Below are 15320 nucleotides of genomic sequence, written 5' to 3'. Positions count from 1 at the left end.
TTGAGTTCATTGATCCACCTAAAAACTCCAGCTAGTGGCTAAGTTGGATTGCTGAGTTTTGGTTGGAGCCTCTTCATGTGGGATTCAACAATTCAGTAATTGAACCAACCAGGAATCCTACTGGTCCAATCCAGTTTGGTCAATCCTTAAATAAGATCACCATATTAAAAGCTGTAGTCTGGCATCTTTTTTTTGCCTCTATCTAGGGTCATTAGAAGAAATGAGTGATTCATATATATATATATATAGGAATTGTCATGAAGAAGTTCTTTACTTCATTTATTTAATATTTTTTATTGTTTATTATTTTTTTCCTGCTCCACAGTCCCTGCTAGGGTTAGGGTTTGCGCTCTTGGAGCCTTCTATTCAAAGAACTTCCCTCTCCAAAGTCATAAATAAGGTCGGTTTGTTGGTTGTTTGAATGATTGGCGTTGTGGTTCCTCGTGTGTTAGTAGTCCTTCCATTAATACCGCTTCCCTCCGACTGCACCAAGTGCCTCTCTCAACATATTATTCTTTAATCTGATACAAATGATGACAGAGAACACACAACTGACGAATGCTGAAGTGGGTTGTTGAACTCTGGATTTGAGCTGTCTTTTTCTCCTTCGAATGGGAAGGGTGACGGGTTTTTTGGGGCAGTCACCTCTTAACCCAAGGGACAGCTGCCTCAGGGACCAAAGCATCTAGAGAACATCCAATGGAGGTGACTGATGATGACCTCGATCCCAAATGAGTTCACATCCTCTGTGGTGTAATTTTTTTCAATACCAATAGCTCCTATGTCATTCATTTTGAAGATGGATGGTTCTCATTTATTCTGAGAATATATTTATTTTTTAGTATGGTATATATATATATATGGTACATATGAAGAGAAGGAGAGCCACTCATCTCTGAGATGGATGATATGACAGGTGTGTGTGCGTGCCATGGTGGATCCACGCACACACATATACAGACACACATACCCATAAACTGATGGATATAGTGGATCCCAATGAAACGCATTTTGCAATATAAAAATTGAACCGTAGAGAATCCCGTTCCATCACAAATCTGTTATCTATCATTGCCATCATTCTTACAACCAACTTGGCTGACATTGATAGGATGCATGCGCCAAAGTCACTTTAGCTTCCTGCATGCCATGGATGTATCCCTAGTTCCATTTTTCTTTAATTTATTGATTTATAAATTCAATTCATGGCATTAAAGTTGATTACCGAGGAGCAGCAATTGTCAGAGAAACGTAAAACAAATTCTCTACACTCTCTCGAAAAATAAAAAATTCACAAATTTCAAATACAATATCATGTTAGAAACTTTGTGACCATTTGGTTCACAGTAAAAATTTCTGGACCGTTTTTTATGGTAAAAGATCATAAATTATCAATGTGTATATAGTCTTTATCTTATCTCAAATTTTCGATCGGGGCTATGAAACAAACTTGAACCTAAATATGGTCCCACTTGCAAGTCGAACGAAGCCAGGGACCTGATCCTATTGTACCAGTCCCAGGAGCAGACAGTTCTAGTCAATTGCTAACATGTAAGATTGCCAGTTTTTGGAGTCAATGGGGTGTTATGTAACTTGATTCCTATTCTTGCAGTCAAATTAATTATATGATGATACAATATACACCAAAAACATTGTGATTATTTCTTGAAGTAGTCCAAATCTTGCCGACAGCTTTAGGACCACTTATGTGTACATCATCCGACATGCCATGATCAATATGTGCTTCCAACGATGTGAAGCCACCACTCCGCCAAATATTTTTTTTTGATGAATTGGGGAGTAGTCACTCCCCCAAAATTTAACATCCATTGATGGCTCAATTATGCTTTAAGTAGTTCGATATGCAACATCAAATTACTTGCTTAATGCATGCATGCATGTATATTTTTTACTTCTAATGGCTTAATTATGTTGTGGTCTTAATCATATGAACTGTAGCCAAAGATGTTGATTGTCCTTTTCTTTCTTTTTAATCATACAAATTATCACCAACTTTATATACGTTTCTTGTAACATGTAGTTAATTAAACCTTTTTACTGGTAATTAAGTTTCATATAGCGCAGCATTGAAAGTACTTTTCCTGAAAAACTTTTATTATTTTATCTAATATCTTCTGAAGGGTACATTCCTTACTGTACTATCGAATATCAATTACCTTGCAAAATAGTTTCATTCTTTATTTGTATCTAGTGCAAAGTATAGCAATGATTCCTTGCTTTTTACCCTCCGTTCCGATCTTTTGTATTATAGCGTAAAAGCCCCTGAGCTGCCCGTTAACTATCTGCATGCAAATTAACAGGCCTAGAACAACGAAATGATTCCTCTGCAACCCAAGTTACAAGACGTTCCTGCAATATATGTCAGGTTTTGCCAGAAGAACTGATCAGTACGGTCAAGTGTTCAGTAATTTTGAAGCCCAAGTAAGATTACCGGATGCATAAATTTAGCCTACAACCTAGTGAAGTTACTTTCCATGTTATGGGATTTCCCATATAAAGGGTGATATGGTGAACATAAAAAACACACGCATGAAATGTCACAAATGACATCACCACATCATGGGCCCATGCATGCTAAAAGCTCTGTATCTGTGCATGCTTGTACACTTGCATGTCTTTTATTTATCTTTGATCCAAGCAGAGGAAAAGGCAAAAGATGTTTGCCTAGGAATCGCTGCTATATTTTCTTATGTGGTCCAGGTGGGATCAATTATGAGAAGCTAATCAACTTGGCAAAGCAACACCCTAAGCTCTTTATTATTATTATTATTATTATTATTATTTTGATGGAAGCTCAAAGTCAAAATTGGCCATCTAATACCTAGAAATAGGATGGAACCCACAAGATACGTTCTGCATCGAAAATGGAACGCGTGACAAAGGTCTGGCCTGATCTAATTTTGTTTTGTGCTGTGAGATGACTTTGATACTGGAAAGTTCGATGCATGGTATGGAGGCTAGCATTTAGATCATGACGTAAGAGTGACATCGTTGATAGGACTAAAATACATATTTTTATGCACAATCTCAGACGCCAGAAGCCAAGGAGAAGAAAAAATGCTGTGTATGTGCTGCACATTGCGTAGAACACTAGGGTAAGCACAGAAAATGTTGAATATAAGTTTTGGAATATGACCCCTTCTTGTTCACCCTAAAAAATGAAGCCAATACAGAAAAGAAGCCTCCCCAGAGGAAACAGGTAGGAAGGTCAATGTTAGATTCATTAGAGCTAGTTTGGAGTTCAACGCAGGTGTAGAAGATCAACGAACCCTAGAAAAAAGAGGAAATAAACTCCGTATGAAGAGGATAATATATGGATATGAAGACCCAGACTCTCAGGTCTTGAGCGAAGACTAGAAAATTTCTATTTCTGCTGCGTGAGGTTGCTCAAGAGAAATGGATGGCAAAAAAGTATCCCTCATGCCGACCACCATAAGACTAGTTTTAATTTTGTCTGAAGTCAAGAATTTTCAAGAGTTTGACATGCAGGGACCTAGTGAATACGCGTGCCATGACTTTGAGCATGATCAATGAGAGGAAAGATATTTTATAGAAGTTTGGATCAAACTAACGAGTTCCTATCAAAAATATTTCCCTTTTGTAACGCAAACGAAACAAAAGGTGCATGCCATTATAATACGAGAACCAGACAAAAATAGAGTTGTACTGACCAAATTATTCTCTACCTTAAATATGAAAAAAAAAAAATTCTTCTCATTCATTCCAGAGACCTTGTAGGTGAAACTGCATCGAAATAGCTTCACTGAAGATAGAAATAGCTAAATTAACTACTACTAATTGCCTATTTTTATACCTATTTTTTTAGGTATTTTACTCTAGCCGTACCCTAGACCAAGGGTCGCTTTTCCTGCTTTGATTTCACCTCCAGGCAAAATGGTTGATAAAACTGAGAAGTTATATGTGATTTTTTTTTTTTTTTTATAAGATGGAGCACTCATATAAATCTGATATGAATATAATTAAAAAAATCAAAAAATAAAATATCACAAAATAGGCTCAGAGTAGATCCCATATTAGTCCAAAGCACTTTTTTTTTGGAGTGCTCCACCGCAAAAGAGATAACCAATTCACAGCACCATTCACCTCTCGATTATACGTGCCTGATACATAGGGAGGTGGGTTTTCTCAGCAGTTTGAAGATGCCCGATAGAAGCGGATGGGTAGCACCCCACCCTCATACCTTTGAATCCATCCAACTATCATGAAGAGTCTCTCTTGACATAGAGATAGTCGGCCCTCAAGATAGACCTCATGTGGACAATGCCACCCAAACAGCTCGTAGCTCTACTCCATGATAAACTTTTTTTTGTACTCCATTTTTTTTTCATAGATCTGTGATGGCACTCGATTATAGCTGCATGTCATTCTCAATATAAAATAGCACAGCATTGTCAGCTTTCGGCATGGCATTGAGAGTAAATTAAACTGTAATTTTTGTTCCTATCAAATATTCTTTGTATAGATGGGAATTGGATCGGTCAAAGAAATATTATAACACTGGAACTCTTGGATACATGTGAATTATTGCATTTATTATTTATATTTGGATACATGGAAGTATTAGAGGCCTTCGCAAGAAATCTTGAACCTTGTAATTTTAAAGTACTTGAAATACCTTTTTTTGAAAACTATGTATGCTTGTTAAATGATTAAAATTCTTTGAATAATTATGTAAGATTTGATGAACTCATAAACTATTTGAACCATCAGTATAATTTGCAAAACAAAATGAAATAGTATGGGTAAAACAAATTAGATTTTGTGTAATTGCTTTGGACTCTCATTCTGGAGATATTTTGGAACCCACCAATGACGGCCATATATTTTGGAACCCTTACTTCTTGCTCTCTTTTCCGAAGCCTGAGACATAGGAGGGGACAGGCGGTGGTCGCATAAAGCAAGTTTCTAGATTTAGTTGAGCCAACCCTATCTCTTTCATAGTTTTGTTTTGAAACACTCTTTGGTACTGTAGTTTTTGTAGAGCTAGTTGTGTCTCTTAGAACTTTCGAGAAGTGGTTGACTAATTTACTGTCGATGTTTGAACTTGTGGTTATTTAAAATTGGCCAAATCAAGTTTTTTTTTTTTTTTTGGGAGATCCTGTTAGTTCTAAAAATTTTATTTGGTTTGTGTTGTTGGTTAGAGGTAAGATGGTGGGCATCCATTGTTTATCAAGCTGTCACCCTGAATGCTAGTGGGGCCAAGCCCTAAGCATGTGCGGTGGGTTCCCATGTCCCTCGGCATGCACATGCTTTCGGATCGAGACGCGGCAGAAGCTAGCTATGGTGCAATCCATTGTATAAATATTGAAACGAAATCTATACGAGATTTGGGTTCTTTAAGATGTTGAAGGTGACATAGTTTTATAATGAACATGGACTAAATAACGTATTCCAGATGTCCTCTGCAGATAGAGTAACATCTGTTACCCTTGTCAGGTAAAGAACTAATTAGCCCATCATCAAGGATTTTGAATTGCTTATTTGACTGCTATGTTCATTTATTCACTTTGACATTTCCGATCTCTTTGTTAATAAATTAAGAAACAAGGACAAATGATTTTATACTACGAAATCTTGATAATCACAAGGAATCTTTAATTACAAATGCATGGTTTCCTAAGAGTCCTCTTGAAAGGATCATTCTCCGGGGTCTGTACGAAAGTTTCACACGGATTGTGTCCGCTCTAATATCATCTTTTCGTATGCAGAGTATATCTTCTATTGTGGCAAGACCCGGTCTCTTTCATTGAAAAATTTGATGGTGAGTTGGTGCACTTATCGAATATATAGTGAAGATGCTGAAGATGTATATGTGGAATTCTTCTTGCATCTTCCAATTCCTACAACCAAAATAAAAGAAAGGTACGGTCGACGGAGCTAAGATAAAGTTACACCCAGCCTTCTTGCTTTTCTGTAGGAATATTATGGATTGTTCACATGAGAGAAAAGGAGGAGGATTTATGTGAAAGTTATGAGTGTTCCATGGGGATGTTTCGGATCTTTCAATGATTCCCCATAGGAATCCCTTACATTAGTATCAGCATCTTAAAAGGGTTAGCCATGAAGAGATAGAGTGATGGATGATGAATGAGTGGTGGAGAAATGGGCGGCAGGACCATGAAGCAAATGGACGGGCAGAACTTGGTGCAATGCTCCCTGCGGCCACCTTGTGATGGGCCCGTGTCGTGCAAAAAGGGCTCTTGAAACGTATTGTGAGGTGAGCGCACCATCGCGGCAGAAAACGGAGAAAGATCCAAAGGAGGGGGAAGGAAAGAGATTGAAAAAATGGTTTACTTGGAAGGTCATCATTGACAGCTGACAAGACCACAACAGTGTCACGGGTTTCCGTTGATCCCACAGTCCTCATACCCAAGTCTACAATAGAAAAGTAGGACTTATCTCACATTCCCAGCCGAATAATATTCCAGCTAAACTCTTACAGGTGTCAATCTCTTAAGCATCTTGCAAGGCATTCCAATGCAAGGCATCTTACAAGGTCTCTCAGAATCCATGTGGAAAGAGCAAGCATGAGTGCGTGCATGTATGGGGCTGGAATTTCGGAAAGTGATAAGATCATAAGAGAAGGGAAAGACTACACGCAAATGAAGAAAGAGAATTTATTAGGGCTCAACAGAGAAACAAACAGTACCAAGAGGTAAATAAAAAAAAAAGAGAGAGAGGAAATAAAATAAGTACTCTTAGAAAAACTGCCATGCAGAGGAGTTGGGGGGTAGAAAACCAGAGGAGATGAGAGGACCAATCACCTCTCAGAGGCTACCGCCGACCTGTCCTCTTATCGTTGGGTCTCTTTCTCGCCTTTAGCTCCTCCACGCATCCCTCCCTCCATGTAGGCCCTCCCCAAGCTGTGAGAGCCTTATTTAGCCCTCTCTCCTTTCCTCTCCTCACCCTGGTATTGTATGGAGAGAGAGATCGATAGAGTGGAAGAGAGGGCAATCAAAGCGGTAGTGGGGGCAGTCTAGTAGTAATCATAATTAAGACCAGTATCAATCTTTGTCTTAGTATTGTGCAAATTTAACCACTTTCTCTTATCTTCTTCACCACTTGCACCATTCCAAAAGGAAGAAACCACTTGTATTTATAGTGTGGGGAGGGGAGGGTGAAAGATTCCAGAGTGCAACACACAGTTTATGGCAATTATAGCAGCCATGAGCGCAGACGATGGCAAGGATGCACACGAGCACGACCTCGTAATGCCCGGCTTTCGCTTCCACCCTACCGAAGAGGAGCTCATCGAGTTCTACCTCCGGCGCAAGGTCGAGGGCAAACGCTTCAACGTCGAGCTGATAACCTTCCTCGATCTCTACCGCTACGACCCATGGGAGCTTCCTGGTTTGCCACTCCCCTCCCCTCCTCCCTCTAAAATTAATCTCTTCTATCTTAATTTCTCTCGACTTTTTTCTCACTTTTTCTTTTCGTTGATTTTTGAAGTTGGTAGACATATTTTGGAGAATTGGTTATATCCTGTACGTGAAGTATTAATTGAGTTTGTTAATCATCATACCTTTGCTTTCTTTCGGACAATATGGATTTGATTGCAGCATTGGCAGCAATTGGGGAGAAGGAGTGGTTCTTTTATGTCCCCAGAGACCGGAAGTACAGAAATGGTGATCGGCCCAACCGGGTGACGACGTCAGGCTACTGGAAGGCTACCGGAGCTGACCGGATGATCAAAGCTGAGAACCATCGATCGATTGGATTGAAGAAGACCCTTGTCTTCTACACCGGGAAGGCTCCCAAAGGCATCCGAACTAGCTGGATCATGAACGAATACCGTTTGCCCCAGAGTGAAACAGATCGATATCAGAAGGTAACCTCGAGCAATTTATTAGGTCTTACAAATATTAATTAAGTCCTCTAAGGCAGGAGGTGGGGCGGTGAGGAAGAATAAAGGGGACTTTTCTGGTGATCTAAAAGACTGGTATGGCGTGTTTCAGCATGAGACTGAAATTGTGTAGCACCGCACCTTTTAAATTTCTCTTCTTTCATTTATCAAAAAAAGAAAAATTCTCTTTTAATTACCAATTATTTCTTTCTTTGATATATGATGTCTCCTTAAACCTGGTTATACGCAGCTTTTTTTCACTTGCAGTCCCAAAAATTATGCTGAACTTGAACATGAACCACTGACGGGAAGTTAGGGTTAATTTCCAAATTCTTTTCTCCAGATATCATTAGGTTTTGTGAATTAGGGTTTCATCCTGGCATTGCTTTACCCAATTAAAATAAACAAAACGAAATTTCTCTCTCTTCGGCCTTCTTTCCCTTTTCGTCTACATGATTCGCTTTTCAGTTGGTGCCTTATTCTTTAGCTTTTCATATCTGATGTTTGCTTTTAGGGCAACAAGGAGAATTAGCTTAAGAAGAAGAAAGAAGTAGAATAAGGAGGAGAACAAGAACAAGAAGAACAAAGCTTTGACAAAATTTCTTCCTTCTCCTCTTTCTTATTTTTCAAAAGGTTCTCTCCTTGTCCTCCTCCTGCTGATCCTCTGAAGGTCTATTTCATAAAGTTTGCTATTTCTGCAAAGCAGGCATTTCGTTTTGGATATTTATGTCGCCTTTTGTTTTAAATAATTTCCTGTGGGTCTTCTTCTTCCCTCCTCCTCCTCTATCAGTCTTCTTCTTCTCTCCTCCTCCTCCTCCTCCTCTTCTTCTGCTGGAACTTCCTTGATCGAGCTCTTCTTCTCCCTCCTTCCACTTCTTCTACTCTAACATCCCAATTTGCTTTTATGTGTTAAGCTTGGATTTAGCAAAGGCTCCTGCTCCCCCTCGTCCTCCTCCTACTCTTCTTTCCGATAGTTCTCCTCTTCTGCTGTGGATTTCTGATTCCAATTTCCTTTGCAGGCTGAGATCTCACTCTGCCGAGTCTATAAAAGATCTGGGGTCGATGACCACTGTCAACTCCCTGGCACCCTCTCCACCAAGGCGTCCTCCTCTAAAGCGACTGGATCAGATAAGAAACACGGCTCATCTCATCAACCACCTCCGAGCTTCCAAACGTTTGCAGGAGACTGTTCATCGTCAGTGATGGAGAAGGCACCCAAAATTGGAGGTGGAACCAACACCAACATGTCTGCACCGGTGCTACAAAAACCTGCAGCTCTCTATGGATCGACAGCCTCGGTGGCTTCTCTGAGCTCAACTACATCAACTGAAGAAGACGGTACTTCACTTCACCATCCCAAGAATACAACTGCTTTAATCCCAACATGCTCCGTCCTCACTTCCGCTACTTCCTCCATGGTCAGTCCTACGATCGACGAGCTCCATAGTTTGATAGGTTACAACCAAAGCTACATGAACCAACCCAACCAATTCCTCCCTTCGCAACTGCAACCTCAATTGCTTCCCCTCAACACGCTGCCCGTTTCATTTCCAACCATTTCAGACAAGCTCTGGGAGTGGAATGCCCTCCATGAGGTTGGCAGGGATTTCACAAGTTTCAAGTGACAGATGGCATGCTCATATACTTGCATACACTGATCAATTGTCCCCGCTCATATTTTTCTTTCTTTTCCAACATATGTAGACTTCTAAACTATATTACTGTGGGTGAAAACTTATCACTGTAGATTCGGTATGGAGGTCCACTAATAAGTTTCTGTCAGTTTATATAGATTGTTTTCACGTGTTGAGTTTTATCCTTCTTGGATACTCCCAAATCTATGTTATGACTTTGGTTGGACAGCGAGGAGGAAGGGACTTTCTTTTGAGATTAAGGTTCCATTATTTGACCTCTGGACATAAAATAATGATGCCATGATTGGTGGAGGACTTGCAGAGGGAGATGTCCGGGAGGGAGGATATGGGATGTACCACTGCAGGCATGTGATTGCGGCATTGTCTTTTTCTTTGGGTGGTGGGACTAATCAAACTCAAAGTAAGCATTCTGCATGCCTGCTTCCGCGATGGTGGCTGAAGTTATGGAGGATGATAGATGTTTCAGATGGGTTTGAGGGGTGGTCAGTTATCGCTGAAGCTGAACCTTTTTTTTTTTTTTTTTTTCTCATCAATGAATTCACAATGACCGAGATATTGGCAATTTATCTCCTAGTTCTTTTAAGTTGGTTCCCAATTTGGTGGTATTTTTCAGATTGGTGGTCATGAGAGGAGACTACAGCCTATGTAGGTTTGGTCTTGCACCTTATCTCACTTTCTCACCAATGAATTGAAGTGTCTGAGATGTGGGCATTGTATCATCTTCCAGAGCTTAAATTTTCTTCTTTTTGCATGTAGGTCTAGTCTAGAACTCATTTCACTTGTTCTCGGTAATGAAATTAAGATGACCGGAGGCGACAGCGCTTGACCATCTTCCATACGTAGTCCATCTTTTTCTTTTAATATGGGTACAGTTTTCTTACTTGGGCAATATTTTAGATTTATATATATCGTTAGAGGAGTTTGGAGCCAATATAGATTTATGCTCATATAATGGACAAGTATTGTCGAAAGCTAGCCTTTGCACTTTATTTCAGATGCATTCTGATCATCAATAACCCCATTAGTTTAAAGGAACGGAATCCTCTGCGATACTTACTCAAAAAGTACCACAAGATACTGTACATATATTGGAATATCTATCCAAAAAAGAATGATTATCTGATGTTTATCTAAACTATTCAAATATCTCTGGAATTTATCTATTTCTCTTTTCTTAGTATTTTAATGCGCGTGCGTAAGTGCGTATGGCCACTCATTTTTTGATGGATGTTCCCGAAGTATGCACAACACCTTGCGATACTTTTTAAGTACCACAGAGGATCCATTCCTGAGTTTAAAATATTGCCTCAGACATAGGCATTATTAATCTTCTAGAGCTTTTACTTCTTTGGATTAATTTTGGATGTCTTTTCTAGACTTGGTTAAATAGCCATGAAGGGGGTGTGAAACTTAGATCTGAGCTCCTATCATGTTCTTGCGCATGCCTAAGAAGTGTACAAATATTCTGGTCCAAGTTCAGTCAGAGAATGCATGAGCTGCCTGTGTGCCCATATAGGAAAGATTTGGATGTGGAGATTCTGTAAGCACCTCAACCACCTCCACTTCTAGCTTCAGGCCCTGTCTATGATATACATGCAACTTGTCTTAACCCGAAATAAGCCATGCTATGAACGTGGGCTGCATTTGTATGCATTAGCACTAGTGGTGATGACTTTGGAAGATAGACAGGGAAAGCCTTTCTAGAGCATGTCCAATCTTTGTTATTCTGTGAAACCTTTCCCTTCTAGATGCCTTTCCAAGATACTTCCACTTTTCCATATCATAAAGTATAGGAGAATTAGCAAATACTGGGGACTCAACAGGAGTGCAACATCAAAAGAAATTAGATGTTCCTTTATGCTTTTCAGGGACAACCAGGTTTTCCATTGGCTTCCCCAAAATCCACTAGTGAGCATAAATTAGCTAAAAATATTGGTTAAATCCTCATTAAAATCTCTTGGCCTAGAATATGGCATTTTGGGGTAGTCTTCTCAACATGGCTTGGCAGTTCAAGGGTGGTGAACTGTCAATCAAAGAATTTCATTCATAAATCATCCGATCGATGTCTAATACTTTGTTTTTTTTTTTTTTGAAGTAAGATGGAGATCTAATACTAAAAATATAAAAGTAACTTCTGAAAAAATAAGCCAGGAAGGCGAAGGCTGTAAATGGCTATGAAACCCTCAATTAGTGAGGTTCTTTCATAGAAAGGATTGTTATAGTGTGTTAGCTCAAGGGCTACCCTGAATTACTTGTTCCGGTCCTTTGCCAGATAATGATCTATGGAACTGATTAATCTCAAAATATTCTAGAGAACGGTTGCTTTGATTTGCCATCCTTGTATGTTATGTTACTAATCCATCTTTGTGAGCTCCAGGAATTGTACAACTATTATCGCATCCATATTTGTTATTGTAGATGATGACTCGTTTGACAATGAGGCTTAATTCAAAAATAAGATGCAAGATGTAGACAAGTAACTCCTCCCCTAGCTAGGACACCTTTGGATTCAAGTAGCACTTAAGCAAGCCAACAACTTTTAGCACAGTTGGTTGGCATTTCACTTCTGAGGTCTTGTCCTTCCCAAGGTTCGAGAATCAAATTCTGAATATTGCTTAACAATAAAAAAAGAGCACTTGAACAATTCAAATATTCAGATTTTCCGAACACTGCATTAGCTTGGATTTCCAAAAAGAGAGATTATTTGTTTGATGAGAAATGCAAAGGAATACAGATCGCATGGTTGAAGCTAAAACAGCTGCCAAATTCAAAAGTTTAGAATTTTCTGAACATTACAGGTCTCTTGCCTTAGCATCCAGAGGTACAAGAGGAACTGCAGTAGTGTGGATTACTGGATATTATCACACGTTTCCAAGGCCTCAACAATGAGCAGGTTTCTAGTCTACGACAGCAGTGAATAGCCTCAACGAAAACCATGGTATTTTGTGACTGGGCTGTGAATTATTCTTGAATTGCTGCAAAACCAATCAATTAGTGGATACAAGAATGATACCCGCACGATGCATGGGAAGATATGGAAATATAAATGTAAATTTATGTAGTAAAATAATAAATAATCTTTTAGAAGATAGAATGAAAATTAAATTATAAGCTGTATATATTTAATAACTAACAACCATTTTGGTTCCAACATCTTATTAAGAAAAACATCAGCATTCATGGAAAGGATAAATTATTTGATAAAATAATTGAATATTTGTAGTAGGATAAACAAATATTTGCTTATGTTGAGATATCTTATCTTTTTTTATTTGATATAGAAGATTCCATGTTTATAACCTAAGAACTCATACTTGTAATTGCAAGTAATCTAAAATAATAAATAACTCATAAATATCAATTTGTTAGATATTTTCTACATGAATAGCTAGTACTTATATGCTTGTTATAGAGCTAAGCAACACTTAGATATAGATCTTAAACATGATGTTACTTTATATATTTGACTTATGTAGGTTGTTAGATATAGATTGTTAGGAACACCTGGATACGCCTCTAAACGGCTTTCTAAAATAATTCTAAACAACTTCTTAAAATACATTTTTCCAAATTTTTCCCTCTACATGTCGAGGAATTCTAAAAGAAAATTTTTCATATTTAACTTTAACACATCTTCCTAAAATAATTAATGATTTTCTAAAATAACTTTAGATTTGATTTTCTTCCATGTGTGTGGACTCTAAATGGCCAATAACTTTTTAAAATAATTAAGATTAATGGCTTTCTAAAAGAACTCTAAATTTATTTTTTTTAAAATAATTAAAAAAGTCTCACTCAAGTTGAAAATTTATTTTACAAATTTTTCAAGCTTCCTAAAATATTTGTTTCATATGCAAATTTGAAATTTATTTTAATTTTTCCCTGTACGTGCATGGAGAGAAATATTCTTGAAGGGAAAAGAACCTTTTTCTCCCTGCGTGCATGCCGGAAAATTTTCATGAAAAAAAATTTTCATAACTAACAAATTCCTAAAATAATAATTGCTTTTTAAAGTAACTCTAAATTTTTGGTTTTTTCCCTCAGTGGACCGTAATCGGCCAATAATTTTAAGAAGAGTCCCACTTTTTCCTAAAATAATTAAGAAGCATCCCACTTAATTTTTCTAAAATATTTTTTTCTTTTATGTCCATGGAATTGTTTAGCAGCTTTCTAAAAATATCGCAAATGCGTATTTTCTTATTTGTGGACTATAAATGACCAATAGTTTTTTTATAAAAAAAATATTAAGAAGAGCTCCACTCAAATTTGAACTTATTCAATTTTTTTTCGAATTTTTTCCCCTATACTTCATGAAGGAAAATCTTCCAACTTCTTAAAATATTTTTTTCATACTCAAATTCAAAATTTATTTCTAAGTTTTTCCCTTGCAAGCATGGAGAAAATTTTGAAATTAACTTAGCATGGCTTCAGAAAATATTTTCTCCTATGAATGATGATATTTAATATATTTAAATATACATGGCTTCCTAAAATATTTTTTTCTTATGTATGGTATTTGTAATATATTTAGCTATTTATATTTTATAGATATTTCAGATGATTTTACTATGATTTTCTTTCTAATTTTTCTGAATTTTGGAGAGGAATTAAGCTTTCTCTCTCCTTTCCATGTAATAAGTATAATAATTTGGTTGATAATCCCAAAAATGAAAAAAACATGGTAATTAGAAATTCTATCATTTGAGATAGCTTTGATAGTTCTAATTCTTCTCCCCAAACTACAGCTTCCTAGCTAATAAGTAGGCAGGGGTAATGCTATTCTTCATTAAGATGTCTAAGAATAATAAACCTGAGTAGAGTGCAGAACACATTGGTCTAACTGTCTAAGTCTGCCCCAAAGTCAATCTGATTCTTTTATTAATAAAAGGATATATTAGTTTTAATTGATAAAACCTACCTTAATTTAAGCAATGTGGTTGATCAATAGGTTATGCCCTCAACAGCAGTTCTCATGCCATGCATGCGACCGGTTGACAGTGGATAGACTCACACGTTATGTCTATTTAAGCCGAGGCCCTTCAGGCATTAGCCAATAGATAAAGTGTCAGAACCTGCAGCAAACGTTATTGCTGACAAGAGCTTTCCAGCTTATCGTCCTCCAACAAAGAAGGGCGATCGGTCACTGGCGGTCTTCTTACAAAACAGCAATTCACGCATCACATGAAACTGCCGATATTTTGGGTCCCAGTGCTTGTTGCTTGTTAGGCCCCTTGTAAAGGTGAGTATGACCAATTTTATGATAAGTTGTCAGCAATAAAGCTTGTGAGAACTATAAACAAAATTTGTCATATTGATCCATGCGCAACATTTTGAGCAGATCATATCGGCGTATCAATACCAAATCAATATGCAATATTATACTGTATTGATATTTGGTATGTCTCACCTTCCCATGTCATTGAAAATAATACTAATATGAAATTTGGTATTGAGATAGGAAATCTTACAATAAATATCTTTGATTAGGGATTTAATCTAGTTGAGTCAAATTAAATAGGTGAAGTCAGCTCCGATCCGATTCAAAATATTCAAATTCGAAATTCAGCTCGAAATCGATTAAGTCTTGACATCTTAAGATCGAGCTCAACTAATGAAAAATAGATAAATCTCGAATCGATTCGACTCGAATATGAACCGACCCACCCTCGAATTTGCTTTCAAACTCAAATAAAATCTTAACCTACTAATAATATATATATTATAAATAAAATTAATATTATTAAAAATATATATAAACTAAATAAGTTCGTGAGCTTTCG

The 15320-nt window shown here is 37.5% G+C and overlaps 1 protein-coding gene across 1 annotated transcript; it reads left to right on the top strand.

The window, feature by feature from the left end:
* The first annotated feature begins 6982 nt into the window (after positions 1–6982).
* Positions 6983–9701, top strand: LOC105034190 (uncharacterized). Its single transcript, XM_010909243.4, has 3 exons — positions 6983–7392; positions 7602–7870; positions 8905–9701. Exons 1-3 carry the CDS (start codon positions 7191–7193, stop codon positions 9508–9510), a joined length of 1077 nt encoding a protein of 358 aa, XP_010907545.3. The 5' UTR covers positions 6983–7190; the 3' UTR covers positions 9511–9701.
* The last annotated feature ends 5619 nt before the right edge of the window (positions 9702–15320 follow it).

The sequence above is a fragment of the Elaeis guineensis genome, chromosome 8 (assembly GCF_000442705.2).
Source record: "Elaeis guineensis isolate ETL-2024a chromosome 8, EG11, whole genome shotgun sequence".
Taxonomy (NCBI): Eukaryota; Viridiplantae; Streptophyta; class Magnoliopsida; order Arecales; family Arecaceae; genus Elaeis; species Elaeis guineensis.
This window is presented reverse-complemented; position numbering and strand designations above follow the sequence as displayed.